Source organism: Numida meleagris, chromosome Z (assembly GCF_002078875.1).
Source record: "Numida meleagris isolate 19003 breed g44 Domestic line chromosome Z, NumMel1.0, whole genome shotgun sequence".
Lineage (NCBI taxonomy): Eukaryota > Metazoa > Chordata > Aves > Galliformes > Numididae > Numida > Numida meleagris.
The window spans coordinates 18354495-18380381 of NC_034438.1; the positions used below are offsets into that span (position 1 = coordinate 18354495).

The 25887-nt window shown below is 38.5% G+C and overlaps 1 protein-coding gene across 1 annotated transcript in view; it reads left to right on the forward strand.

Annotated features, from left to right (window-relative positions):
• Positions 1–25887, forward strand: part of RAB3C (RAB3C, member RAS oncogene family) — a 148598-nt gene continuing 122711 nt past the window's right edge. The window contains exons 1-2 of the mRNA XM_021381225.1: positions 1–233; positions 8494–8721. Of these exons, the coding sequence (XP_021236900.1) occupies positions 210–233; positions 8494–8721 (252 nt within the window). The 5' untranslated portion in view covers positions 1–209. The remainder of the gene's footprint in view (positions 234–8493; positions 8722–25887) is intronic.

Consider the following 25887-nt stretch of genomic DNA (forward strand, 5'->3'; position numbering starts at 1 on the left):
GCCGGGAGCTGTAGTCCTCAGCCGCCATCGGGGAGAGGGGCACCGCGCGGCTGGGACTACATCTCCCTGGGGCTCACGGGAGGGAGGGGCGGTGCCGTGGGCGGGGCGCGGACAGCTCCGGTGCTGATCGCGAGGCGGGTTTGCCGGCAGAGTCCGGGAGGGCAGCGGGCGGCGAGCGGAAGAGGGGCGAGCGGCGGCCGCGCCCGGCGATGAGGCACGAAGCGCCCATGCAGGTCGGTCCCCGGGCCGGGGGCGAGGAGGCGGCGGGCGCGGCGCGGCCGGGAGGCGGGCGGCGGCGGGACAGGGCGGGAAGAGACCTGAGCAGGATCTGTGGCGCCGCCGGGCTGGGCTCTCCTCGCAGTCGGCTGCCGGGAACGGCGCTCAGCAGCAGTGGCAGTGGCTCGCTGTTTCGGCGAGTGCGGGGCCCAGTGGGCGAGGTTCCCCGGCCTATCATGACCCTGCCCGGCTGGTGAGAAGCAGCCCCGTCTGTGGGGTTCTGTGTGCCCCATCCTGTGCGCAGCTCGGTGCTCCAGGCTGTCCAAGCAGGAAAGCTGGCCGTGCGATCCCACTTGGGGGGTTTGGATCTTTAGTGGTGAACCAAGCGGTGCCCTGCAGGTACCGTTAATGCCCTTTGAGTGCTCATCACAGTCCTCTGGGAGTAGGTGAGTGTAAGTTTTCAGGGGATGCTGTGAGAAATTGGTATCTGGGCGTGCAGGAAGTTGGTGAGTTGTCTCCACCTGTTCGTTTGTGTGAGAAGCTGCTGTCGGTCTCCAGCGGGGAAAGTGAGCTCATTGAGAGAGCTGGGAGCAGTGAAGAGGTGGCCTCTTTTCAACTATTTCACACATGGAAGGATGTCAGACACAAATGGTGTACATACAGATACAAGTAACACTGCACAGTTTGAAGCAGTTTCTGGGTAGTTGTTTCAAAACAATTTGTGCTGTGCGGTTAGCTGTACATTAATTATTTCTTACGACCCCTTTTATGATCTCTTGTGGGAGCTCTGGGCCCCCAGATTGTATACTCAAATACATGACTGCTTTCTAATAGGAGATCAGTCATGTTTCTGGTGAATTGGTAGTAATCAATCCTGCTGATTCTGTGCAATGCAGAGAACACTTCTGCAGTCAGTGGTGATTTAAGTTATGAACTGCAGCTCTGTTAGCTAATATTTCTCATGCTGGATGTCTCCTGTCAGTAATAAAATATCAGCTTGAAGGGAAGATCTGCATCTGCTTTAATATGCATGCTCAGAAAGCAATCTGAAATCTTAAGTTACAGTGAAGTGGCATTGGCTTTCTTTGACTTTGGTCAGAGAATGATAATTTCATAAATCTTTTGCAGAGCAATTGCTTGGATGTCATACGCCGAAATCTTTCAATCAAAGATGTGCACTAGAAATACACCAGTCTTCACTAAGAACGTCTTTCACTTTTCTGATTGGAGAACTGCAATAATTAGTCTGCTGTTTAAAGTGCCTTGTTCTGCATGCTTCGTGCATGTGTTAGGAATATTTGTATGGCATTTGCCATTTATTTACATGTGTCTATTGAAAAATCAAAGTCATATTTAGCATGTGTTGACTTTGGAGAGCATTTCATTAAAAGCAGATTCTTCTAAGAGAGGATGAAAAATACAGATTGGTCACTCTTGCATTTGACATTTGACAGGTCACTGGCATGGAAAAAAAAAAAGGTTGTTCAGTATTAAAATAAAATTTGAGGAAAACAAAGTCCATATTTAAAAACATTTACTTGGCATATATCAGAGAACTTCTGCTTTTTTTTTATATCTAGTTATCAGTATAAATTGAATTATTGTTTAACAAAATTGAATAAAAGCAGATAGCAGAGCCTCAGTATAAACAGCGACAGTGAACAGCTATATAAAAAAAAAAACTTCTGTAAATTCCAATTTTTCAAAGCTAGAGAGATGGTCAAACAATGTCTGTTTTTAAACATATACGATCCAAAATGATAATCATGTGAAAATGCAGTATGAAGTTTGATTTTCACTTGTAGTTTCTGTACATTTTTTCTTCTACTTACACCATTCCATGCATACTTGTATATTATTCTTATTAAAGATTCAAGTAGAACAATATTCTATTATGGACTCTTCTCCCTAAGAATCTTTTATTTTTCCATCATTAGGATAGAATGATTGGTTCTTGTTCAAACGTGGCTTAGAACTGGCTGGACTAATTGCCTGATTTCCATGAAACAAATGTTGCTTCTTTGTACACAACAGCTTTGTAGAACAGTCTGTTCTAGAGCTAACATCTCTCTGAACTGTAGAGCAACAGAAAAAGTGATTAAATATGTGTCTTTTGATCACGATAAAAAGAAGTCAGAGGAATGTGTAAGTGCTATTTTTTTTTCCATTTCCATCAAACAAGTATTAAAAAGAAAACTAGGAAGTTAAAATTTTTTAGAAGGATAAGAAAAAGGGCCTGTGCTTTAACGCAGGCTTTTTTATATTTATGAATTCTTTGTTTGAAATTCAGGCTCATTACATTTCTCTTTAGACAAGAAGAGCCAAAACTTACGAGAAAGGCAGCTCAAACAGTCCTTCCAGAAAAGAAGTTAACCAGCATAAGAATTGGCTATTGTCATCTGCTGGATCTGGGTCAGAGTTTGTGACTACTTTTGTCACTTGCTGGGGCAAATAATTTCAAAGATCACTAATGGCATAGAGATGAGAGAAAAGTAAGGAAAGGGAAACAATCTGTAAAGACAATATAAGCATTTCTGATGCTTTGTCAAGAAACAAATGAGAACATTTTTTTTCAGAGCATTCCACATCCTGTTGTCACTGACAATGATTATGCTCAGACAAAATGGTTTATAACAGACACATCTAAACAGAATGGAGAACATCACGACCAAGTAAAAAGAGTGTTTCTAGATATTTAAGAGTTTATAAAATTATGATGAAAAAGAAGCCAAATCAGATCTTTTAGACACAGAAGTTAGTATGGCAATGCATCTCCTATCAACAAACAAAATTATTAGATACATCATTCTTGGTTAGGATTAGAAGCACTGGAGAAGAGCCTGCCAAACCACTGAGTCCACACAAGTTGTACATACCTTTTTGTTAATTAATCATTTGGAGTCATTTTCTGCCACTACTTCTATTTGGAAGTCACTTCTTTGCTGGTTCCATACTTTCTAATGCAGCTCAAAAGTACAGAGGTCTAGTTTATACCCAGTTCTTCTCGATGTCCAGTGTCTGTTCCAGAATATGTCTGCCTGAATAGTTTTCACTCCCTAATGTTTACTCAAGGTTACTATCTGTGCATGTTTTACTCTTTTCTTAGATTTCACTCACAGGAGAAAGTTAGGTTAAAGAAAAATAGCTGAGAAATAACGCTTAGTTCACCATAAGCAGATCATTAGAATTCATGTGGTAAAGCTTTTCCAGAACTATTCTTTATTGTGCCTTGCGTGCTGCTGTCCTGGGCAGTAGCCAGTGCTTGTGGCCATATTCATGCTAGTTCTGCTGATACAAAGTAAGTAGAGCTTGTTTTAGATTCTCACTTCTCTGTTATCTCCTCAAATTCCCCCAGCTTGGCATTTCGTTATGTCTACTATAGTAAAGCATCTCTAACAATACTTTTCAGATTGAATATGATATGCTTACAAATATTCATGAATATAACTTCATAATACCTTGAAGCAGATAAGCTTCTCCTGACGCTGCCAAGTACATTGTTTGACAAGCTATATGCCACAGATGGCCAGCGATCCATAATTCCAAATAAGTGATTGTCCACTGGACTCTGTTAAAAATGAGATGATACGGGTGATCTGCAAGGCTTTGTGAGGACTGTCTGTGGCTTGCATCTGTGGATAGTAATGTAACTGTTGAGAGAGCAGCAAAGTAAGAGAAGTTAAGCATCTTGCTGAAGATATGAGGAAAAAAAAGGAAAATGGAAGTCAGAGTATACCTCTGAAAGAGTCAGAAATAAAACTCAATCTCTAGATTACTTATCTGTCTGTTACCTATAAAATCATTATTTTCTTCATGAGTAGGTAATATAGTCATAGAATAAATGAAATGCTCTTCTATATAGGGATCTTGATAATATCTTAAGTACACTGATGATGACCTCTGATCTGCAGTTTCAAGATGCTTACTTGTGGTGCATCCTACATTCAGTCCCAGCGGTTACAATTACTGAATTTTCCCCTCATATTCCATTATTTCCATTTCCACTGGCTGTCTTTGATTAGTAATATTTGAGAAGAAGGAAGATCCATCTCACAAAAAGCTGCCTGTGCACTGAGTTGCCTTTTTGCTAAAATAGGTTGTCTTTTGAAAGCAATATATATGTATGTATTTCTACACTATATATAGAAAATAAATCCTACTCTTTGAAACAACTATAATGTAGCCAATCAGTCTCCATCTATTCTTACTGTAGGTAGAAAGAGGACATTTTCCCCAGGCTTACTATTAATCTTTTTCTTTAAAATATGCCTGTTGTTATAATTTTTAAAAGAATAGAAAGTAGTTGTGGAATACACGAAAGAATGAGCCTTAGTATTCTCAGTCACAGCTTTTCTTTTTGCATCCTCTCTTCCAAGACCAATTCAATCTGCATAGACATCCAGATATGTATGGTGGATATGTAAGTTCAAAATGAAGTGATGTGCAGGCCGGGAAGGTCACAGCACACTGCCCTGCTTAAGTGAGAAAGCTGTTCAAATTAATTCTATCAAATATAAAGGTCCTCTAAGGCCATAGAGAGAAACACAGTGAAGTGTTTCATCATTATCATGAAGACCTTTTCAGATTTGTCTTCTTGGCCCTGTTCTATTTTAACCTGTTCTTTTGGAATCAAAGAAGCAACCATGCATGAGACTTGAAAAAAACTGAGCCTGCTAAAGAGAACTATACTTGATTATTAAATTTGCCTATGTCTTTAATTAATCTGCATTTAAGGAGCTTAAATATATGCTGAAAGTAGGGAAGCATACAAAGCCATCCTTTTTTGTTGTTGGACCACATTTAATCTGGGGATGAATCTTCTCCCTGGTTTTGGTAAGGAGCAGGAGTGTGATTCCTCCTGGCTATAGGTCTTCTGATCTTTGTCTTGAGCTTAGGTTTCCCTATGGGCTCTCAGGCCTGTTCTGAGTCCTTCAAGAGGTGGCATGAGGTTGCCTTTTTTGCTGAAATACTGATGACTGTGAGGATCTGAAGAGGCACTCATGCTGTTAAAAAAAAATGGTGCATGAAGTGAGTTAATGGAAACAGCTTTGCGCATCTTCTTTTTAATTTTACTAAATACAGACAAATTTTAATTGGAGAGAAAATTCAATGTGTTTTGCTGAATGTGTTGCTTGTGTAATGTAGCCATTTAATCACTTGAGAACTTTGTCAAAATAAAGGTGAAGTTTTGGCTTTCTTAAAAGCAGAAGATTATAGCGTTAGCAAATTTGGCATGTTTATCTTGTTCCTGTCAATATATATAGCATTTAATTAACATGCCTGAGTATGACTGTTCTGCTGCTTATTTCCAGCATTTTTTCCAAAGGAAGAATATAACATCAACATCAGCTTTTTCACATTTGTTAAATGCCTCCACTGTTGAGACAAGTCGTGTTAAAAGTTAACTGCAATATTAATTTCTCTGGAACTGGGCTACAGTGCAGTCCATACTTGAAGCCAGCAGTTTGCATTTAAGAAAGAGAAGCACTGCAACAGTATGCACAAATCCCTGCAAGATCAAGCATCTAGGTTTCTCTTCCAGTTAACAGAAAAATAGAGACTCCTCTATAGTATCATTTAGAGTGGGACCCTGGTGCACAATTTGAAGCTTATTACAAAATGAATGAGCTTTGGGAAGTAATGGCACCAGTGCTGAGTTTGATGTTTCTTCAGGCTGGTGCAGGCAATAGTACTCATCTGGGTTTTGGACACAGAACTCTGTGTACTCTCAGAAGACTGCTTCACTTTGCTGAAGTTAATCTCTCCAAACGATCTGAACTATTATTAGTAACTCACTAACCTCCTCATGATTTCCTAGATGGAAGGTGGAGAAATTAGTCCCTTCCCTTGCCTTTCATGTATGCTTTCTGCTATGTATAATAGGCAGAAATACTGAAATAAAAGTTGGCTGCAATTCTATGTTCAACTTGCCCTTAATTCTGCATATGGCACTGCAAATAATGAATCCATAGGTTCAAGGCATAGTGAAGTTGCTGAGCTTTATTTTTTAATTATTGTTAAGAACATTTAAGAAAACTACTGCATGGGTAATACACAAAAACATTAACTTAGAGGAACGGTGTTTAAAAGCATCAACAGGAAATGTTCTTACTTAAGAAGGCTACATAAAGTACAAGCTTTAGTGAGACTATTATTGGCACTATTATTAGAAACCAGGCCTCTTGATTACTCTGCTCACTGAATCATACTGTTTCTGAAGAAGTGTGAGGCACTGAAGTACTTAGTGATTAAATGTAAGGCACATGGGCTCCAGCAAGCTAAATATAAGGCTGGTGGGGACCAGCAGGCTTTGTCAAGAGGTAAGCTGAAGAAGATACATGGAAGTCTTCTTAGGAGCAAAAATCAGGAAAGTAAATGCTTCTTCCTTCTAGAACTGGTAACTTACGGTTTCAACTGCTAGATATGGAAGAGAGCCCAAAGAACAGCAGAACAGGCTGCTTACAAAAGCATAAAGACTACTCACTGGCATGCCCAGCTACTGCACAGCCTTTGGTTTGGAGGATTTTATTGACTTCCTCTTGTTGCAAGTTGTACAATACATTAGCTCTTTACTATTCGATAGCCTGCTGAGATTAGATTGGCATAAACACAATATAATTTTCTTTTTTACGTGTTCTAAGTAAAATATACCCGCATAATTTTACAACAAGGGAGAGTGGTGAGGATGGACAATATTTGTTTCTGTATTTCACTGGAGAAATAAGAAAGGTGAAATACTAGTGATATTCACACCTGTTAATTTTTACTTTTTCATTCTAAAACATTTTCTTGCATGTTTGAGAAAGAAGTGAATTAATATTAAAACTAATGCAAACACTCAGGATGCAAAGATGTAGATAACCAAGACTACATTTAGTCAAGAACTTTAGTCACTACCAAATAAAAAGGGAAATTCTGAAATCAAACAGTCCCTAATGCATTATTTATGAAATATAACTCCTACACTGCATTTTCCATTGAAAGCTTGATACTTGTATTGTCTCCTTCAGAACTTTTTGTCCCCACTTCTATATAACTCTCCATATGCCCAGAGAAGCTAGCATAGTGTTATTTGTATTAGAAGACAAAAAATTGGCTCAGAAGATTTATGCAGTGATTGAAATTCTGCTGAGAAATTCACTGAGTTAGTGTACATTCTTTGCCCTTCTGCGAGGTCCTGGTTTCAGCTGTCCTCTCAGACTGCCTGAATGCACTCTGGGATGTCTAAGTTAGAAAGCTTTGACACAGGCTGCTTTTCCAAAAACCTTTATGTTAGGATAGGCTGTTGGTCTTGCTGTCTGAAATTGGTGTGCAAATGTATTACCCTTATTATTGCCCAACTGCAAGAATTTAAAATACTGCCAGGTTCCAAAAATACTTGAGATTTTTCTTTGCATGTGTGTAAGGTGAAAAACTATCTAGTTTTAAGTTTTTGTTTTTGCTGTCTGCTTTTTAATCATTACAGGTAAAATTTCGATCAAGTTTTCAAGTTAACCTCTGTGACCCTTCTGAAAGTAAGGCATGCAGTTTATAATGGAACCTGTTATCTTTGAAGCCTCTAAGCACAATAAACTTGATATTCAGTAGCATTCGGTTTTTGTAATCTGTGCTTATTCAGGTGTTTTATATGAGTTAGAAGTCTTATTTTAAGGATTCAGATTTGAAGACATTATCAATTGTCATTTATTCCCATTCCAAAACTATACAAGATAGCAGAACTGAAAAATATCAAGACCTTATTTCAGAGGTATATACTGAACTCACTGTTTGATGGTATGATAACTGAAAGCCAATAATGGCAAATATATACAAAAGGCAGTAAGCATTAGAAATGACTGTAGCATATTTATAGTAAAATAAATTATTCAAGAATTATATCACATATGAATGAGATGAAGTTTTTGCTTGGAATTGTACCTCCTCTGTAATAACTTACACCGATCTCTTATTTATTCCTTGTGAAGGTGAAGAGAAGTATCATTGTCTATATTTTCACAATTTACTTAATTCCTCACATTTTCTGAAAGTAGGTCTTAACCATTATTCAAGAGCTGGACTTCTAGAAGGATCTTTTTTTCCAGTACAGTGATGTATAACTTTGATAAATCCTCTTTTAGAACTATTATCATGAATACAAGAATCATAAAAGTGTCTTAAACTTCTGTGAACTTCTTAGCTCTATATGCCTGTTAACAAAAATTCCAATAAAATCTAGAATTTTCTTGTTTTATATGACTCGAAAGACTATAAACTATTTCTCTTTATTTTGAATTACAGATGGCATCTGCTCAAGATTCCAGATATGGCCAGAAAGATACATCTGACCAGAACTTTGATTACATGTTCAAACTGCTCATCATTGGCAACAGCAGTGTTGGGAAAACCTCCTTTTTGTTCCGATATGCAGATGATTCCTTTACTTCTGCATTTGTGAGCACAGTCGGGATTGATTTCAAAGTAAAAACAGTTTTCAAAAATGAAAAAAGAATTAAGCTACAGATCTGGGTAAGCCAAGAATAATAATTCTATTAACTAAGCAAGCTGTAGAAGTTTGATAGATAGCATTTAAGCTACTGTGGGTTTCCACTGAATGTTATAATCTGTATATATGAAAGAATAATGAAAAAGAAATTCTTTCCTACATCATTTTACTGTCTTAACTCCTAGAACATAAACAATATTTTTAAGGCATTCAAATTCAGCAAAGTATATATTCTGAATTAAATTCTTTTAAGAAATAGCACAGGATGACATATATTTATAATCTGTGCAGCCAGGTGCAATATATAGTCTATTGAAAGTTACATATATATTAAAGAGAATTTCAAAGTGCTAGTTAGGACCTGTTTTGTTTTGTTGTTCCCCTCCATGCAATAATAATAATTATTAATAATATATTATAATAATTATAATAATAATTAATAATTGTTAATATATATTATTTATATTATTAATAAATAATATTATTATTATTATTTAGGAGAAATGGTAGTAGATGCAAACAGAAAGCATAATTTTTTGCTATGTCATCTAACTTTGTTATCCTGATCACCTGAACCCTTTTCCTTTTGTTGAAGAAGCAAACCCCTTGTCTTTTTCCTACACTTCAAAGATGGTATAAAAATTCTCAAATGAGGAAAATGTGATGGTAGGGGACAGATGTTCTTTTCTGCAAACTATCCTCTTCAATAGGAAAAGAGAGCAAAAAATTTTCATGCACCAGCTAGTGATACTTATATATCCTAATTTTTGGGTGGCAGGGTGATACTCAGCTAGAGAGATGTTAGAGCTTTTAACAGTGTGGGAGCTGGAGTTAAAGCTTCAGGTTTGTGCCATCTTCCTTGGGTGCCTGAGGATTTTCAATGTTTCCTTTGTAAGGTATTTGTAATAGCCTTATTAACCAAAGTATTCTTTTTTTGTGCATGAATACAAGTAATTTAAAAAATATATTTAATGATAGAAGCCATTATATCTAGGGAAGCTTTGGATCAAACATGACTATGTCGTCTAACATGTTTTAAAGTGAATTTCTTTTTAATATGGAATAGTTTCCCAGCAATCTCATTTTTTTATGATAAGACTGTGATCATCAAGGTAAAGCCAGCGGTGAACTTGCTCTTGTTTCCTAGGCTGTATCTCATTCATGTCATCTTAACAAGGCTGCAGCCCTTCTTATCTCAAATCATTTGTTGGTCTGTGCCCTCTAGTTACAGGAACACAGGCTCTTTTCCTCTCAACTTCTCTGCCTTTTTAAGCTTAGTTACTTGCTGTTATCAAGAGATATAAGAGATTGTGCAGCACACTAGCTATGTATCATGTGTTCTTTCACTTCAGTGTTGATGATCACAAGGTAATTCTCATTGACATTACCTTATTTTTTGATGAGAGCAATAGAAGTGTGTTCAAATTATTGTCTTTACACAGTCCTTCTTTTAATCACCAAGTAGCCTCTATGATTGATTTTATTGTTCATGTATCTCCTAGCAAAATCAGCAACATCAGTTTATAATGTTATATTAATATGATTAGTTTGACATCAGTGTATTTCTCATAATGTCTCTCCATGCCAGAGTACAAATATGCGCTTGGCTCAAAGCAGTCTATTAATCTAAATGTATTCAGGGCCATCCACGGCATAGAGAGGATATAGCAGCTGTACTTTTGCCAGCTGGAGTAAACTTCCAATTCTAGCCAGATGAACATTTTGTTGGTCTTTGTATGGCAGCAGCACCATATGGACTGCTCTGAGAATGACCCCCTTTGTTCTACACTGACAAACAGTACAGGAGAATCCTTGCCTAAAAATACTTGCAAGTGAAATGTGTGAGTCAAACACAAGTTTTTCATGTCCCACAAGGAAGAGGGGGCAGAGACAATGAAAAGAACCTCCCTGAAGACACTTATCAGGACATAGGGCTAGGAACAAGACTATATCATACTTTCAAGCAAAAGCTTTTTTCCCCAGCCAGCACTGCCTCATAAGTTTTCTTTGCTTGTTTGTTTTGCTTTTTATTTCTCCCCATTAAAATTTTAATGCTGGTTCTTAAAAGCCCTTGTCATTGCCAAATGAACTGAAACTGTAACAGCTCACTATTGCTGTTTGCACTTTTTAGATGAAGTATTAGAATATTGTGTTGCAGTTAAGCTTGCCGGTGTAAATCTGGTGTAGTGCCCCTGGAAACTTAGACAAAATCAGCTAAGTATCTCAGAAAGCTGTTGCAGTACACAAAATGTGAAATAGAGCACTATCACCCCGTCCCATAAGTTGTATCAACAGCTGCATTATCATTTATATGGAGTATCTGTATACATAGTACCTTTCTATTTTAAACATTATTACTTTGATTATGCGAATACATTTCTAAAATCAGTAGTTCTGCAATATCCATTTACATTTCAAAATACAATTATGAAAGACCATTTATATTACACAAAATATAAAACTGATTGACTCAGTGTGTTTTTATATTAATTCTGAATAGAAATGTGCATGAACTTGTAATACTTCTTTCAAAATCACTGAAGAAGTATTTGAGGACATCATGTAATAAACAATTTTAAGTAAGTATGTAATAAAGCATTCTGAAAAATCTCACAGATTTACATAGTCAGATGAAACTGGAAATGAAATGCAACTTAAAGCATATTCTGAATGATGAGATCAGAACTGAAATACTTTCTCGGGTACTGTAGTGTGGAAATACATGTAATATCCTTGCCTGGCAGTAAAATGAAAAAATGCATAAATAGTAAGGCTGTTAAAGTCCCTAAAATTCCCTCTCCAGGGATGCAGTCGATCCAGCGTGTTTTCAGCTACAATTTTGTACATACGCTTTTTGGGTTGAACTTCATGTTTAATAAGCATTTTGGCACTATATATTGTGTTCAGTTTTTCAGATCTTGGAGCATTGACTTTTTTAGAGTAAGTTCCTAATACGCTTATCAGGGAAGGACATAAATTGGTTTGAAAGTCAGTGTGGACACTGAAGGAAACAGTCATTATTTTTTAATAAATTTACCATTCAATTATCAGTGAGGGTTAGTAGGTTGAAGTAATTGCTATCTTATGTAGTGGGATACCCTGCAGATCTTTTCTTTGTTGGGAAATGTTTCTTGTTTTGAGGCAATGGTGCCTTAATCTTGGATTCAAAGGACCTGAATTGTTTTCTTTAACTGTTAAGGTCAGGGAGGATGCAGATTTTTCTAATACTTATCATTGCTTTATGGTATGATCAGAAAGAGCTTGCTGGGAGCTCTATAAGGTTTTCTTTTTTTCTTCTGAGCCAAATGCCTTCTTTCCACAATATTACTTACTGGAACTGGCAGAGGTTCAGGGTTCAAGCGCTATATTCATTAGTGAAAGCACATTACCTTGCCGTAAGACCATGAGCTGGCCCTGAAATTTTGTTTCACAACAAATTATAAATATGGCCACCCTGACATTACATTACATAGACAGGATATTATTAGAGTTCTTACCTTTTTAAGAAGAGAAATGCGTAAAATCCACTGTACTCCAAAAGGTATTGATTTCTCAACAGAAACTGTAAGAAATTTTCAGAAGGAGTTTTGTCTGTGTATACAACCCACGTGCATAGGATAAAAGTCCATGCAAGGATGTTAAATGTATCAGTGTTAAAAAATAAACAGTAATATGTTTTTTTTTTCCCCATTTGGATTTAAACTACTAATATCAAAGAGATAGGATTAGAAGGCTATAAGACTCTTTCTGTTTCAGACTTCTGGGTTTCAAATCCTGTTGTTTAAAAAAGAAATGGCTTGTTATTCCTATACTGACAAAAATACAGTATGGAGAAAATGAATGAAAGCTCAGAGGGGTGAATACTGGGGAAAAAAAAGAGTTTAACCTTATAAATCTGTCACTATATTCACTGTACAAAGTACTGTATACCATGCAGTTGTGATGCCCTAAAGGTTTACATTACCTTTGTAAAAACTCTAGATTGTTTAATAGAAATAATAGAATGCACAAGCTGATAGAGAAAATATAGGGAAAATTGGATAATAGAATTTGTTAGCCAATCCTTGTCCAAATATATCAGTTGAATAGGAAGAAGAATAAAAATGAATCATTGGTTCCTAGAAAATACAATTGCAAAGACAGATCAATATATTTATTTATCTGACAATATAAGCTTGGGGGGAAAGCTTGGGATGCAGCGATCATGAAATGGTGGAGTTCAAGATCTTGTGTGGTAGAAGCAAAGCAATAAGTAGAATTGCTACCCTGGACTTCAGGAGAGCCAACTTTGATTTCTTCAAAGACCTACTTGGAGGTATCCCATGGGCTAGAATGTTACTGGACAAGGGGGCCCATGACAGCTGGTTGGCAATTAAAAACCACTTCTTCCAAGCTTAAGATCAGTGCATCCCTAAGAGAAAGAAATTGACGAAACGTGGCAAGAGGCCTGCATGAATGAACAAGGAACTCATGGATAAACTGAAAGGAAAGAAGAAGGTCCATAAAATGTGGCAAACTGTCTACCTTGAAAGAATATAGGAATATTGTCAGCGCCTGCATGGATACAACAAGCATGGCTAAGGTCCTCTTGGAATTAAACCTTGCGAAGGACGTAAAGGGTAACAAGAAAGGCTTTTTTAAAGCATGTCTGCAGTAAAAGGAAAACTAGGGAAAATGTGAGTCCTCTACTAAATGAGGTGGGTGACTTTGTAACGGGACGCTGAGAAAGCAGAGATTCTGAATGCCTTCTTTGCTTCAGTCCTTAATTCTAGGACTAGCCCTCAGGAATCCCAGTACCTGGAGGTAAGAGAGAGAGTCTGGGTAAAGGAAGACTTTCTGTTGGTTGAGCTGGATCTGGTCAGAGAGCATGTAGCCAAAATCAGTGCACGCAAGTCCATGTGGATGGGATGCACCCATGTGTGCTGAGAGAACTGTCAGAGGTGATTGCTCTGTCATCTCTGAAAGGTCCTGGTGAATAGGACAGGTGCCTGAAGGCTGGAGGATAGCCAATGTCACTCTAGTCTTTAAAAAGAGCAAAAAGGAGGATGCTCGAAACTACAGACCAGTCAGCCTCACCTCTGTCCCTGGAAAGGTGATGGAACAACTTGTTCTAGATGCCATCTCCAAGCAATTGGAAGAGAAGAAAGTTATCAGGAGTAATCAGCATGGATTCACCAAGGGGAAATCATGCTTGACCAACCTGGTAGCCTTTTATGATGTCATCACTGTCTGGGTAGATGGGGTGAGAGCAGTGGATGTTGTGTACCTTGACTTCAGCAAGGTGTTTGACACCGTCTCCCACAACATCCTTGTTATGAAACTTAGAAAATGTGGGATAGATGAGTGGACGGTAAAGTGGATTGAGAACTGGCTAACTGACAGAGCTTAGAGAGTGGTCCATAGTGGCGTAGTCTGGATGGAGGCCTGTAACTAGAGGTGTTCACCAGGTGTCGATGCTGGATCTGATCTTGTTCAACATCTTCATCAAGAACCTGGATGAAGGGATAGAGTTCACCCTCAGCAAGTTTGCTGATGATACAAAGCTGGGAGGATTGTCTGACACACCTGAAGGCTATGATTCAACAAGACCTGGAGAGACTGGAGAGCTGGGCAGGGAGGAACCTGATGAGGTTTAACAAGAGCAAGCGTAGAGTCTTGCACGTGAGGAGGAATAACCACATGCATCAGTACAGGTTTGAGGATGATCTACTGGAGAGGAGCTCTGCGGAGAAGGACCTAGGGGTCCTGCCTTCTTGTGGCCAAGAAGGCCAATGATATCTTGGGATGCATTAAAAAGAGCGTGGCCAGCAGGTCGAGGGAGGTGATCCTCCTCCTCTACTCTACCCTAGTGAGGCCACATTTAGGCTACTATGTCCAGTTCTAGGCTCCCCAGTTCAAAAAAGACAGGGATCTCCAAGAAGGAGTCCAGTGGAAAGCCACAGAGATGATTAAGGGCCTGCTCCATCTCCCATATGAGGAAAGGCTGAGTAACCTGGGTTTGTTCAGCCTAGGGAAGACTGAGAGGGGATCTAATAAATTTTTATAAATATTTTAATAAATATTTTAATAATTTTTTATAAATATATTGGGCTCCTCACTGCAAGAAAGACATTGAGGCCCTGGAACGTGTTCAGAGGAGGGCGACAAAGCTGGTGAGGGGTCTGGAGCACAGGCCTTATGAGGAGCAGCTGAGGGAGCTGGGATTGTTCAGTCTGGAGAAGAAGAGGCTCAAGGGAGACCTTATCGCTCTCTATAACTACCTGAAGGGAGGTTGTGGTGAGCTGGGGATCGGCCTCTTCTCCCTTGTAACTAGTGACAGGACGAGGGGGGATGGCCTCAAGTTGCACCAGGAGAGATTTAGACTGGACATTAGGAAATACTACTTTTCTGAAGGAGTGGTGAGGCGCTGGAATGGGCTGCCCAGGGAAGTGGTGGAGGCACCGTCCCTGGAGGTGTTCAAGAAACCTTTAGATATAGCATTGAGAGACATGGTTTAGTGGGGTTATTGGTGGTAGGTGGATGGTTGGACTGGATGATCTTGTAGGTCCTTTCCAACCTAGCAAATTCTATGATTCTATGATTTAAAGGGAGGTGGTAGGCAAAAGGCTGAGGCCAGGCTCTTCTCAGTGGTGTGTAGTGATAGGACAAGGAACAATGGCCAAAAACCTGATCATAGGAAGTTCTGTACTAACATGCAAAAGAATTTAATTATGGTAAGGGTGATGGAGCACTGGAACAGGTTGCCCAGAGAGGTTGTAGAGTCTCCTTCTCTGGAGATGTTCAAGACTCGGTTGGATGCCTACCTGCATGACCTATTGTAGGGTACCAGCTTTAGCGGGGGGTTTAGTCTTGATGATCTCTTGATTTGGCGATTCTCTGATATCTATGCCACATCTTTAAGTGCGGTTTCGAATTTACTTTGTCTGAAATCATTAATTTCAAACTGATTTCAGTACAAATTTTGTTTGAGGAATCTAGTATCAAGTTTTCCCTCTCTGATATTATAAAAAATTTCTAACTACATTCTTACAGCAATATTTGCATAGTTTCTATCAAGTTGCAGCATCTCAGTGAAAAGATCAAACAAGAACCCTACATATTCTTTTGCTGGTTCAATGCCTTTTCCCTGGGACTAGTTAGACTTTATGGACTGTATACCACGATCACACACAAATCAAAGATATCCTCTAAGAGAAGATGGTGTGAGATCTGCTTGTGTCAGCATACCCTTCCTAGAATTTTGTGTGATATTTCATTTGATATCCAAAATCTTGCTGTCTTCAAAACAACTGTCACATTAATTCTAGAGTTATAGGGCATAAGGACTAAGTGAGGAATAGGTTTTATAAGGTGAATGAGGAAAGCCAATATCAGCATTTGATAATTAACTTACAGTACTTTCAAAAAAAAGTCAATAAACATTAGGCACGTAATTTTTTTTTGCTTGAAAAGCTCCCTAACAGTGCCCTAGCAATAAAAAGGTGTTCAGTTAAAAAGAGAATAATTTCTTTTGTGTGTCAAAGTAGTCTCTGGAAACGGAACTATGAATTAAAATTACCTTGATATTAGAATCCTAAAGGAGAATCCTACAGTACCTTGGAAGTGTGAAGGCAGTGCACTATTCCAGAAATATCCTGTAAAGGTGACTAAAGCTATAGTGTCAGTGGAACAGTCAATGAATACATTGGTTTAGAATAAGGGTGGTGGAAAATGAACCTACAAAAATGTGTTTTGGAGTTGAGACTAGAGTGTGGAGATAGATGAGAGTGAATGTAGCAAATGTTTCATCACAGGAATTTTAGAGCCTGATTTTGTCACATCTGACTTGGTATGATAGCCTCCATCAAAGTTTATTTTAAATAAATATCAAAGTTTATTTTACATCAAAGTTTATTTTATGTCCTGTCCTTGGAGGTGTTTAAGGCCAGGTTGGATGGGGCCCTGGGCAATCTGATCTAGTACTTGATCTACCAGTTGGCAACCCTGCCAATGGGAGGGGGGCTGGAACTTGATTATCCCTGAGGTCCTTTCCAACCCAAGCCATTCTATGATTCTATGATTTCCTGATTCCTTTCTCTGGTGCTGGTGACAGCATTGCTGCTGCTTAGAATACACAGCCTTTTTAAATGAGAATAAGAAACGTAATATTGAAAATAAGATTTTGCCCTCTCAGGATGAAAATCAAATGTGTATCTAGTGAAGGAGTAAATGATTTGCATAAATCAATACAGAAAGCTGAGAAGTGCAAGGCTTTGGGATTTCTCGGGATCTGTGTGTAGCAGTAAATTAAACATACTGAGATTTATCTTTTGGCACTGAGTTTAGCTGGCGTGGGACAGTTTTTGTCCATATGTTTTAACTCTTTTCGTCTCTGAAAGAGGATGGCTGCATCAAGACTTTGTATGGTATGGTCTCTGGCCTCTGCTAACTTCTGAATCTTGTCCAGGAACTGTTTGGCAGAGTGCTAGCAAGCTTGGGCCAAAGCCATGCCGTAAAATGTGCTGACAGTTTCACAGTATAGACAAATTCCATGGCCTAGAAATGCTGCCTGGCACAAACTGATTTACTGCTCAAGGCATACCTGAAAAGGGCAGCAGCTCTGTCCAACGCTGAGTTAGGCTGGCCTGGATACTACGATAAGCAATGCAAATTGTTCACAAATGCTAGTCTGTAAGGAGGCTCACAAGGAATCATTCCTGGGCAAAGGTAGTTTGTTAGGAGCATGATTGTGATGGCCAGAAGAAAAACGCTTTCTGGACTTTCCCTGTTAACTGAAAATAGCTGGAATGTTGCACAACTTCTGTCATAGTTTAAGCTGGACTCAAACAGGTGAATAATAGCCTGAAATATTCCCCTTCCTCTTCTTTATTTATTTCTCTCTTTCCTACACTGTGCATATCTTTGAAGAGACATAAAAAATATTTATCTGAAAGTTTCACAGTAGGATCCTTTTTCATGCTGCTGTATTTTTTCATGCAGTGCTTACTACAATTTTATCAAGAACCTTTCAATTTCTCTGCAAGTCATATTTGGTATATTTTGTTTCTCAGAAAAATTGCAGTTCATTAATCATTATTTTTCTTTTGTTGTTGTTGCAATTTTTAAACACCTGATGTTTTCAACAACAGATGCCAAGGATTCACACAGCCAAGGAAAGCCCATTATGGTATAGTAGTTGTGCAGACAACTACCGTGTTCAGATCTCAGTCAGATAACTTCCAGGAGTTCATCTTTATATAGCTTGAGCACCTCAGTCACTTCCAGAAATTCTGAGTTTTCATTTACTCAAGGATTCTCAGTGCACTTAATATTTACTCTTCATTCTGTATTCTTCTTATTGCACCTGTTCTTATATTAAAGTGCCAAAGGATCCAAGTCAGCTTGGGTTCCCACTGTTTTAGATAAAAAGCCAAGAAAAAAATGATAGAAATGCTTGTAGTCAGGCAGTAGAGTGAGAATGAGCACATGGAAAGGGTTTCCTAATGGAGATATTTGACAGAAAAAGAAAGCTGCTTGCCTGCGGCAAGACAGCTAGACTTTTCTCTAAACATTAGCAGATACTGGTAGTTTTTATAATCTATTTAGTTTGTATATAACCTTAAGGTCACCACAGGAAAAGAAAATATAGTAAGAGAAGGAAAAGATGGTATCTGTGTGGCTATTTGAAGTTTGACTACATACAATGTTCATACAATAAGATATGATGGGAGAGAAAGCAACTCGGTGAGTCTCAGTGAGAATGGGGCCAAGAGCCCCTTGTAGAGGGCACTGTAAATGTGGTAAACGTTCAGAAACAGTTAAAGGTGATTTCTTGTATTTCTTCCTTGCAAATGACTCCACAAAAGCAGAAACAGATTTGACAATGCAGTCCTTTACTGGAAGAGTCAAAACAGAACTCTGTGAAACTGTGCAAGAAATACTGCCTTGGAACCTATTCTGGATGTAAAGTACAGATGTATCCTTTATAGAATGTCTGTGTCTTTTAAAACTACTTGAAATATCTATTGTATAGAGCCAGGAACCAGTCTTAGGTTCCAAGGATCTCGGCACAGTACAAGAATACTTAGTTCAGATGAACTTCAGTGAAAGAGTGCAGTACGTGAGACTGGTCGTACTTCACAGCAATGGCATATTTTAAAAAATTATGTGTTCTTATTTGAAAAGTACCACACTGACTGTTCAGATATCAATTTTTTTTGCATTACATTTACTTTTTTTTTTTATTATTTCTGCAAAAATCATGTGTCTTGAGAGTTTCAAACTCTAAACTCAGATCAGAAAAAAGGTTGTCCTATCACTCCAGTATTCCTGGCTTTCACTACTGAAACTGTTATTTTACAGAGATTTAAAAATCTCTTATATATTTTTGTTGTTGCAACAGCAGCTTCTACTGATGGATTGAAAGACATACTGCTGTCGTTTTCATAAGAAACTCTATTATATATAAACCATGTCAGAGCCTGTAAAGCCCCTCAGTTGCTTACATTATACAGTAAATCATAATGATTTTATTACTGCTTAGCAATAAACAATGTGGTTACTTTTTATTTATTTTCAGCTCCTTCACTTCCTGCTGCTTCTACTTCTATTCTGTAAATCCCTCTACTTAGGTAAATGCATACTGGAACTTCTGATTGTCTTTGAGTCGGGACATCTGTTTTTCTGATTTCCAATTAAAGTTATGCTCCTACAATATTATGTGGTTCAGGCAATGCTAACCATGTACAGAGCTCTTCAGCCTCAGGCCTTTGATTTAGATCAACATCAGAACTGATCAATAGCTGTTTCAGTGGGATGGATGTTCCATTGATCTATAAGAGAAGTGTTCACTGGTCTTAGATTAGTTTCTAATTATTGTATGTCCACTTTGCTTCTCTGAACTACTAAAACTAACTAAAATTCTGGCATTACGAATACTTTTGTACATTCTTAACATGCTATATGCCCCTAATTCTTTTAGATTCAAAATGTTTCTTAGCCTTACGTCTAATGCTACATATGTCAAAATACACCACAAATTCTTAGAGAAATATCATGTGGGTTTACCCTATGCTCTTTCATAGCCATCTGCTTTTGGCCGCTGGCAGGATACTGGGCTAGAGAGCTCCGTGGCCTGATCCAGCTAGCTTGCTTTTATATTTCAGCACTCCAAAGTGACTGTAAACTTATGGCCACAGGTATTTTTGGAGAGGAAATGAGGTAAAATCAGTCTTGCAAACAGTATTACATTTCAGTATCTTTCATAATGGTTTTGGAAATACCTTCTGTAACATTAGTTAAAACATTTTACTTTTTAAAGAGGTCTTTGCTATAGGAAAAACCCTTTATTGCCTACTTCAGCAATCTTGCTGTATAGCTCTGCTTGCAGCACAGAGATCAAGTCTCTGAACAGCTTTGTACTATATATATGTATATATGTGTGGACTTCAAATATTTTCTGAGAAAGGCTTCTGTTATCAGTAAAATGATACATCCCTGTTCAAAGGCAAAGATTGATTGGAAAAAGAAAGTGGCATTTAACATAACTAAACATTTAAATAATGCTCATCTGACTTTAAGTGGAAATTTCCAGGGAGATTCTTTTGGAGAAACTGAGCTAGTTTAAGACACTTTCTAGAACATTTTGCTGTAGTGCCTCTTAGGCAAATTTTCTCATAGGACTACTGGGAAATGCATCCTTTACACCAACAAATCATCATCCTGCCAGACCTGAAGTAATTGCAACTCTTCCTAACCTGTGATCAAGCAGTTCTAGTGTTACATTTATTTCAGTTGTTTTTGCCTTCCACACTGTGATCTGCGGGTCCCCAGTGTTTCCCACACAGGCAACATCATTACCAGTAGAGTAATTATTATGAGGTAGCACTTACGTGTGTGTAAGCATCATATAGATGGTACACTAACTTCATGGAAACTATTAATGAGAAAAGGAGAAAGAAGATAATACAGTTTTTCATGAATACATGTGTCTCTGAAGAGCAAGATTTGTGACTCCCTTGAAGTGAGAATTCAGAATGGAAAGGGAAAGGCAAATGGAAAGATTTTACTGTAGTAGGTGACTGAAGCAAGAAAAATACTCCAAGACAAACAGTGGGAAAAAAAAAAGCTATTTTAAGTGTTGAAGCTCTATAAAATTCAGAGAAATGTGACAGTGTATTTTAAAATGTGAGATGAAAGTAATTAAGACTATTATTTTACCAATCAAGAAAGTCTGTTTCTAAAATGGAATTAATGTTGACAGCATTTCTTAAAGTGAAATCAGCTGTGCTGACAGCTTCTCTGAGGCATTTTAATGGCACACTTAAGACATCTGTACAGCTGTGGTGAATCTACAAAGAAAAGGCAAGCCTATAGGGGTGCTTCACTGCATTTTAATAAGATTTGTGTTGCAGATTATAGCAAAGTGTTGTACTCTTGATGTGTTATTGTCTTTTTGAAATCAAAGAACTAGAGACTTGGATGGGAGCCATAAGGTAAATGCTATGGAAAGGGGAGTGTAGAAACAGTATTTAAAGCTCACTTTTGCATTCTGCTGCTCAGCGCAAGCTGTTTCTCTGTGCTCTGTTAGAATAGCTTGAAATCCTTCTGAAATTGTTCTGGATTGAGAGGAGCAGAAGTGAGTAAGGGAGTCTGAGGATCACATGAAAGCAGCTCTTTTTTTCTTTTTCTTTTTAAACACTGCGAATTTGCATTATACTGTGGAAGTAACCCTAAGTGCACATGATAAGAAATCAGAACCATAAGGGACTCTGTGCCACTTCAGGACAACGTCTGTAGTAGCTAACATGTTAAGAACAATACATGCAGCTTTTACTTGTGAAATGATGGCATCCCTGGAGGATTTCACTATGTATTTACATTCTGTCTCCCACCTCTGAGCCTAGAAAAATCAGTTAGGATATTGCTTGCATTTGTTTTTGGAGGAGAAGCTGCTTTTTCCACTTCAGTTTCTTTTCAATGCAATACAGTGCTAATTTCCTTCAATCTTTTCTGAATAAATCTATTGTTTTCTGTAATCAGCTAACAACTTTCTGGTTTAAGCTCTCTGCCCCTCACCCCACCCTCCCAGAAAAAAATCCACGGTTTATAGGTGTTACAACTTTATTTATTTCTTAAGTGCAGTTTGAAAAATACAAAGAATTCTGCCTCACCTTAGTCATCAGTTCAGGTGGAAGATGTCAGTAATGCAACTTAATGAGGCTGATTTCTCTAAAATTTGGATGGTGCATAGGTATAAATAGTGCTTGCTTTCCTTCCTAATAGGTTATTTAGATGTATTTATAAAAGAAAAAAAATGAAGACCTGTCATGTGAAGTCAGTTTTTTGTTTCTGACAGAAAGTATGATATTCAGTAGATGTTTGGCCCATGTAGATTGGATATCATTCACTTTTATTTGGAAATAAAGCTAACTCTGCAGGAACCAATATGAAGTAACCTCTTGCAAGGGTATGTCAGTGGTAGCAAAGCCTATATTTATTCAGCTTAAATAATCATTCTAGGATGAGCTGAGCTAAAAAAAAAAATAAGCCTAGAAGAGTAATGTGTTATAATTTTATATTTGCCTATAATTAGGACTCATATTTTATGTCTTCAGGAACTACATATTTCTGATCTTCTTTTCCAAAGAATATTCTAATTGTAGTCTTCACAGGAGATACTTTAACAGTAAGTGCTGTTTCCTTCAAGTGTAATTTATTTGGAACAATCTTTGTGTCTTCAGTGCACAGTGACCAGTGAGATGGAGTTGTGATATAAGACTATGGTTCCTAGATTTTAGTAGGTTTGATCACATATGTGACCACTTCACCTGTACTAACTGTGAACTTAAAGTGCCAGAGAGCGAAATGTGGAAGGTTCCCACGTAATTATAGGAAAATCTAAGGCTTTTTAACTGTATAAAAAGAAGCAATCAAGGGAATTTCCTGAAGATGAGAGTTTAGTAATGGAAAAAAAAAAAAAAAAGATGGCTAAGGAATGGATGACAAGTTGTCTTGGAAGAAGAGATCATCAGATTTATACATACATTGTGGAAAGGCCTTAGGTTTAGTTAGTAATAGGTTTAGTTAGATTTAGTTAGTTATCTTAATACTCAGTAGGTATATAATAATAAAATTTGTTAATGATGGGAAGTTGGGAAGTGTTATAGAAGAACAAAATATACAGTTAAGGTAATGATTTTCAAGTGTGCAGTAGAAGAACTGAGATTTATTTTAGTAGTGGAAGATTGCTCACTTTGGGAACAACAATCAGAAGTTAATTTACAAACTAGAAATTATTCAGTTAGCAATCACTGAAAAAAAAACACAGTCTGGGTACACTGGAAAAAGAAAGAATTCCTGCCAACCATCCATGTGATGTACAATGAAAAGGAGTTAATTTGGGACTTGCATGTGCCTGTTGAAGGAAACAGAACCATGCCATTATCTGTTGTACTGGAGATGCTTCATAAAGAATAGGTGCAGAAAAACAGTATTGTAGTGAGAATAGAAACAAAAGGAAATAGAAGGAAACAGAAAATCTGACATTTTTACTCTAGGAAATAAAGGAAAGAGCAGTGCTTTGGTTTTTTTTTTTTTCAATTAACATATTCAATCGATAATATGTTAATTTTGTGAAGAAAACCTTATTGTCCACTGAGAAACAGCTTGGACAGGAAAACCATGGAGGCAGATCTATCATTTATGTGACATCAAGGTTCTGTAAGTAGCTATCTGCCACAAATGAACTGGATATGCACTGATGGGCTGTATAAAAGACAGTCACTCATGAATTGTGTTCAAGAAACATTTAGATGTTGTACTGAGGGACATGGTTTACTGGGAAATATTGGTGATAGGTGGACAGTTGGACTGGATGATCTTGGAGGTCTTTTCCAACCTTGGAGATTCTATGACTCTATGATAAATTGCCTTAGAAAATACATATGGAGTTAGGCTGGCATATACACTGTTCTCAGTGCTCTCACTTGTTTCCTCATCAAACTTGAAGTGAATAATAATGTTTGTACAAATGTTATTTAAATATGACAGTCTTAATTATGGTATCTCCAGAGCTTATTTAGGCTGAATTCCTTTTGGCAATTCCATCCATGCAGGTGCTAAGAATGCTGTATCCACAGCACTCTAGGCAGTTTAATGAAATGGGGGATCAGAAAAGTGTCATTAAGTGGCTACCTGCAATAAGATAGTGCTGCTGGCAGGTGGAAGTCATAAGAGAAGCATGAATCAAAGGCAATCAATAGGAAATCACTTTTGTCATAGGACAATGATGAATCTGGCAACAAATAACTTCTGAATGTGATTATGCCCGTTTGTAGTTTTGCTGGGAGTATATTGTCTAGCAAGGCAGAAAGATGTGGAGCAACAGCATTGGTGGATGGGGAAAGGGCAATGGATGTCATCTGCCTGGACTTCTGCGAAGCCTTTGACATGCTCCCCCACCACGTCCTTCTCTATAAATTGGAGAGGTATGGATTTGAAGGATGAACTGGTCGCAGCCAAAGGGTTGTGATCAACAGTTTTATGTCTGGGTGAAGGCCAGTCATGAGTGGTGTCCCTCACGGGTTGGTCTTGGGACCAATGCTCTTCAACATCTTTATCAGTGCCATAGGTGATGGAATTGAGGGCACTCTCAGCAAGTTTGCAGACGACACCAAGCTGAGTGGTGCAGTCTATACATTGGAGGGAAGGGAAGCCATCCAGAGTGACCTGGACAGGCTGGAGAAGTGGGCCCATGTGAACCAAATGAGGTTCAACAAGGCCAAATGCAAGGTGCTGCACCTGAGCCGGGGAAATTTTATACAAACTGGGGGAAAAACTCCTTAAGAGCAGCCCTGCAGAGAAGGAATTGGGGGTCCTGGTGGACAAGAAGCTGGACATGAGCCAGCGGCATGCGCTTGCAGCCTGGAAGGCCAACTATATCCTGAGCTGCATTAAAAAAGGTGTGGCCAGTAGGGAGACGGAGGTGATTGTCCCCCTCTACTCAGCTCCATCTGCAGTACTGTGTCCAGGCCTGGGGCCCCCAGCACAAGAAAGACACAGAGCTCTTGGAATGGGTCCAGAGGAGGGCGACCAAGATGATCAGAGGGCTGGAGCACCTCTCCTATGAGGAAAGGTTGAGGGAACTGGGCTTGTTTAGCCTGGGGAAGAGAAGGTTCCAAGGACACCTCATTGTGGCCTTCCAGTACTTGAAGGGACAGTATAAACAGGAGGGGGTATGACTGTTTACATGGGTAGACAGTGATAGGACAGAGGGTAATGGTTTTAAACTAAGATGGGGAAATTTAGGTTAGATATTAGGAGAAAGTTTTTCACTCAGCTGGTGGTGACACATTGGAACAGGTTGCCCAGAAAGGATGTGGATGCCCCATCCCTGGAGGCATTCAAGGCCAGGCTGGATGTGGCTCTGGGAAGCCTGGTCTAGTGGTTGGAGACCCTGCCCAGAGCAGGGGGTTGACTCTAGGTGATCATTATGGTCCTTTTCAACCCAGGCCATGCTAGGATTCTATGAATGATATTAAAAGGATCGTATAATGGCAAAGGGTGTTACAGTTGTTTTGCTTATAAAGTGCAAAGTCTAAGAAAGCCAGCATTGTGCTAGTTAAGGGGAAAGAAAGAAAACTGATGTGATTGGAGCATATCTGAGTATTCCTGTGAAAATGAATGCCAGACCTGAAGCAAGAGAGTAATTAATAGCCTAGAATAAAAAGACCTTATGTAAAATTCAGATAGTCCAGGAGAAATGCCTCAGTGCTGAAGATAATGAATGCCATTATGATCACACAGGAACAGGAATCTTAAAAGTGAAATGGAAGAAACAAAGATAGAAGATGACATTTGTATGTAACACCCTTAATTGGACATCAGCTCTGGGGATTAAACCCATGTTTATTTGGAGCTGAGATTATGAGCACTTCTTCCTTTGTTTGAAAGACTAATTGCAATTACAGAACCGTCATTTCGTAAACCTGCCATTTTAAGGGGTGGTCTGGAGGAAAGGAGTGAACCTGCAACTTCAAAGGAACAGAAGAAAACTAGGAGTCTCCTCATTCATTCTGTCAGTCCCATACATATAGATAAGCAGTAGAAGTCCTTGCTAAATGACATTGCACTGACGGAAGTTCACAAGAGTTAAGGGAAGTCAAGCAAATTCATGGAAGGGATATTCACTGAGAGCACTTAAAGACACA